The sequence below is a fragment of the Mandrillus leucophaeus genome, unplaced genomic scaffold (assembly GCF_000951045.1).
Source record: "Mandrillus leucophaeus isolate KB7577 unplaced genomic scaffold, Mleu.le_1.0 Scaffold279, whole genome shotgun sequence".
Classification (NCBI taxonomy): Eukaryota; Metazoa; Chordata; class Mammalia; order Primates; family Cercopithecidae; genus Mandrillus; species Mandrillus leucophaeus.
Genome location: NW_012102909.1, coordinates 1,718,438 through 1,723,557, shown reverse-complemented (window position 1 = coordinate 1,723,557; position 5,120 = coordinate 1,718,438). Strand labels below are relative to the sequence as shown.

The window sequence follows — 5,120 nt, the reverse complement described above, 5'->3', positions numbered from 1 at the left end:
TTATCTGAAGACAGATTAGTGAACAATGGCGGATCTCAAATCATGTTCACATTTAGCACCTGATAAATGATCTTAATTCCTGCTATTAATGGTTCCTTTGTTCAACTTAATGCATTGGAGCATTACTCAGGGTATTTCAAGCAATTTCATGAGAAAGTTGATTGATCATGCAAACAATATGTAGGATTTTAACATTCTTTATACCATACAGAAAACTTTTTTCACATTTCTAGTACTTTTCTAGTTTTATTTGTTACACGTAAATTCAGTTAGAATTTATTCTGGTGTAAGGAGTGAGGTGAAGCTCCAGCTTTTCTTTTTTCTTTTCAAATTTCTAACCCATTATCTCAAAACCATTTACTATCGGGAGCCTGAGGCAGGAGGATCACTTGAGGCCAGGAGTTTGGGATGAGCTTGGGCAACACAGTGAGACCCTATCTCTTTAAAAACAAAAACAAAAACAACCCCCCCTTCCCCCCCTACACACATTAGCCAGGTGTGGTGGCATATGCCCATAGTCCCAGCTGCTTGGGAAGGTGAAGTGGCAGAATTGCTTGAACCCAGGAGTTTGAGGCTGCAATGAGCCACGACTGCGTCACTACACTCCAGCCTGGGTGACAGAGTAAGATCCTGTCTCCAAAAAACCCCCAAAACACACTTATTAAAGATATAATTTTAAAATGTGTACGTGCCCAAACCTATTAAAAAGCAAATACTAATGAAAACTTAGAAAAAACCTGTGGCATGACTTTCTGTTTGTGGATGGTTTTATTCCAATTAAGATGTAGTCAAGGCTTTATGAGATCTTACAAAGAAATAAATTCAGGAACTAGAAGGAGATGCTCTTCTACCCACAAAATATTTAAATGGAGGAGCTGGATTAAAACTGCTAGGAGGGATAAAGTGAGTTGTATCAGAAATGCAGAAGCAATACAAAGATTTTGAGACGTACATAGAAGGGTATTGATTGCAGCATTGTCCACAACACTGTCTGGTTCTTGGGTTGCTGCAAATCTCTGGACTCCTTGTAAAATCAATCCTAGTTGCCTTTCTGCTATGTTAGCCAAACACAATCCTGAGGCACTATATTTTTCCTGTATGTTCTCTGTTTTCACTTTTTATTTATTTTCTCTTAGTGTGGATTACATTTTTGATTTGAAATTTATGAGAAATAAAAAAAATTTTGAATGTCTGACAGCTAAGGAAGAAATGACAGTAATCCAGACAGTAGAGAAATTAGTGGAAGGCATGAAATCATTTGAGAAATGTACTTTAATGTATAGCACAGCAACCACTGTATTATGATCAGGATATTGAGGACTTGAATACATTGCACTTTATTTTTATAACAAACAGACAAATAACCAGAAAAAAGAGTTGATTTAAGAAATTTATTATTTTTTTTAAAAAAGCAACTTCCAGGGTTGTCATTGTACAGGTTTCGCCCAGTCTCCTATAGCATGGTATAGTGATAACTGATTTTTTATAATAAGGACTCAGAGGCATTGAAGATCCATAACTATCTTCTGAATTATCACAGAAAGAAGAAAGAGTTAGAAGAGTTTAATGTTAAGTGTATTAAAAATCATATTCTAATTCTTTTAATTTGGTTATCTGAGTATGATAATACAGGAGAGCTCAGATAACAAGAAAAGGCAATTGGTTAGAACACTCCATTCCCACAGGATGTGCATTAACAGACTTTTTACTGCATATATCTTTATATAGTTTGCAAACTAATTCAACCCATTTTACACAGCATTAATTTTTTTCACTGAATTGACACTGGGCTGAAACATTTGCTTATCATCTTATAATTATTTTTTTCCAGTTCTTTAATGGATTTTACTCCCATCTGACATAGTGTTTGGATTTTAGTGTATGTGACACTTCAAGATCATCTCTGCCCATTCTAATGATAGTTACAATGAGGTTACCCATGGCCAGATATCCAAGACTATTAATTAATCCACCAGCTCTGTTCTTAACTTTGGTAAAAGAGAGACCTTGTGTCTCACTGGAGGGTGCACCAAGCTTCAGGCAAGAAACTGAGCTGGCTGTCAACAGACTATGGTTCTTATCAAGGTTCTTATTAATGCTGTGCAAACAAGGGTCTCGTCATTTCGGTAACTATTTGTACATTTATAAAAGCAATACAGTCATGGGAAAAACCAACAAGCACAGCTTGGTAGAATAACCTGCCATGAAATATCATCGGCTTTATAATAATTTACTACAACTGTTCTTTTTATTCACACTGGATAGGAAATGCTTCCATCTAACACATGGAATACGAATATATACAACACAAATTTGGCTTTAATAAAAAAAAAAAACAGTTCAAAAGGACTATAACACGGGGGCTGAAAACAATAATTTTGTGCAGTTTCCTGATCATAATCACATGTCTCCTGCCTTTTACAGGGAATGACACAAGTATTGATGGATTTTGTAAACCAGTTAAAACATTCTCCTGCCTGTAATAGCCCACTATGAAGATATCACCTTGTTCATACAGTCTATAGAAGTTTCTCCTTCTTAACTGTAATTCTAAATAACCCGGGATGACACACTGAGTCGGTTTTAAGAACAAATCCTGCGGAGCCTTTTCAAAATCATCATACATTTGCAGTTCCCTATTCCATCAAAATGCTTTGCCAAAACATCTTGTAACTGCACTGGGCATATGACTGATGTGCTGAATGGTGCATTTGCACTGATGCTCACCATCTCGTTGCTCAGCAACGTCAGCATCTTGGCTTGAACTTCTGAATGGCCACGGGAATCACGCGGCAGTGCCATGGGGTGGGTGGACTGTTTTAGACTGCCAGCAGTCAAAACAGTTGTGATGGGCTCAACGTCTCTACACTGTGAGCCTGGGGAACCCATTCTCCTGCGGAATGGTTTTCAGGGGCCCAGCAATGTCACTGCAGGTGGCTGAGATATTCTGGCCCCTGCTTATGAGGAACTACATGAAAGAAGAAGCCTAGTGTTCTAAAGAAATAGACAATGCGGCAGGGTTGGGGAGAGGCTGGGGGGTTGCTTTCATGAGTCTGGAAATCTCTGGTTTTAGCTCTCTGAGAAGGCTGGGAGACTGTTGTAGGCAGCTGTGGGAGAAGGCTAGGGTTGGAGGTACACTTGGAGATGCGTTAGTTTGGCGTTGGCACTGCAGATTCAGCGCCCGTGGTCCCTGACTAAGGCACTCTGCCTAGATCTATTTTCCCCTGACTGTACCTTTTATGCTCCCTGGCTTTCCCATTCTCCCTGGAAACTCCTGTTTGTTTTTGCTTTCTAAGATACAGATAGCAAAGTAGGTTTCATTTCTCTCATCTGACTGTTGTTGGGTTCGTCTGACTGTTGAGTGGCGGCTTTTTGGAGTTGTAATTTGAGAAGGATTGTGAAGAAATCAGTGGGCTTAATAGGAAGTAGTGCTGTGATTGATTAGCAATGTCTGCCATGGCCACAAAAATTGGTATTGATAAAATAAATGCATCCCAGGCCCTTATATCTCGGTTCTAAGTAAAGTGAGCAAATGAAGCTGGCTTGATGTATTCTTGAAGGATCTTTGGAGACCATAGCCCAAGCCATTAAATTGATATTTATTTTATATTCTGCTTTGTTCCAGAAAAGATTTGAGAATTTGGGGGGCTTGGGACAGGAAGTTTAGGACTTGTGGAGGGAGATAATTTTGAACAGGCTGATGCAGGAGGCCCACGACAAGGAGCTCTGTTTTTACCTCTGGGCGATGAAGCCCAGTGTTTAGCAAGTGATTATAGGGCTTACTGATTAAACAGATCCAGAAAGACCTGGAGAAATGGGGCGAGTCCCAGGCATGGTGGAAATTTCAGGCAGAACATTTCTGTGTTGCAGATCTGATATATTTCCCCTTGGTTAACAGCTGATGTTCTATGTTGAAAAGCCAAAGAGAAATATATTTGTATACACACACATCCCTTATGGGGGTTAATCAAAGATCCTTATTATGTCAGGACCATAGTCTCTCAGCTCTACCCAGAAGTCTCTGGTGCACAGCTTTACCAAGAAAAAAAAAAAAAGAAACTAGTGATATTGTGTGATAGGTCCTAATGATGGTATTTTGGGAAGATCAACTCATGTTTATCTCTGGAAAACAGGATAAACTTCATACCTCAAGTGATTTAAACTGAAGTCAAACCTTGATTTTTCACATGAATCATTAACAGGTTGCTCTTCGACAATGCCATTGTCTGTTGATTTAGGGACCGTGTCTGGCCAAAGCCAGCCACCTCTAGCTGCTGATGGCCTGTGGGTTTTAGAAACTGACTGATGCTCCCATCAATACGCCCCTGTCAATTGCACACAACTGATTTCACTTACACATCAACAAAGCAACATACCTTTTCCATCAGTAAACACCTGCTCCCTTTCTCACTTGGAAACGAAGAATTTGCAAGGAAAAGATGGCATATTTTTATATACCTGCAAACCCCAGGAGAACATCCTTTTGCATACCTGTCTGATGTTGAGTTTCTTACCACACCAGGGACCCCAGTATTTCCAAAGTTGTAGGCAAAGATTTCCTCTTTCCTGGGTGGTGCACAGGGGTGAGGGTCCTTAGGCTCCTAGGCCAAGGGTCCAAAGTCCAGGGATGGAGGTGGAGTGGAGGCAGGAGGGCAGCATTTTAGAAACCCAGCAATGTATTTCTTATCCAACTCTGTGTTTCACCCTCAGATAAATGATTTTCTTACTGGTCTCCATGAGACATAATCCTGTTGAGAGCATCTTGCAGTTTTGCTGTCTCTGGAACCTTCTAGAAGTGATAGATGGCTGGCTATAAATGTGACTGTGGTTGCCTCCTCATTTGTTTTCTGGCAATTTAAAATATCTGTTTCTTTCCGTGGATCGTGATTGTTGGTATACTGGCATTGCCAACCAATTTTTAGCAATGTGTGAAGATCAGTGGGCTTAATCACCACTCCTCTTCTCTAACTGGAAAGACTTGTTCTAACACCTCCTGAAGTTTCTGAGAGAGCCCAGAGCAGGAACTTTGGGCTCTAGACAGAAGGTCTTGGAGGAGGGCGGGAGGGAGGAGGTGCCCTGTTGGGAGGTGGAGCCTGGGGAGGAGGGGGAAGGGTGGAAGG

General features: G+C 40.4%; 1 protein-coding gene across 1 annotated transcript in view; it reads right to left on the bottom strand.

Annotated features, from left to right (window-relative positions):
* Nucleotides 1-1,377: 1,377 nt before the first annotated feature.
* Nucleotides 1,378-5,120, bottom strand: part of ANTXR1 (anthrax toxin receptor 1) — a 255,495-nt gene continuing 251,752 nt past the window's right edge. Inside the window, exon 19 of the mRNA XM_011985041.1 lies at nucleotides 1,378-5,114. Coding sequence (XP_011840431.1) covers nucleotides 5,034-5,114 — 81 coding nt within the window. The 3' untranslated portion in view covers nucleotides 1,378-5,033. The remainder of the gene's footprint in view (nucleotides 5,115-5,120) is intronic.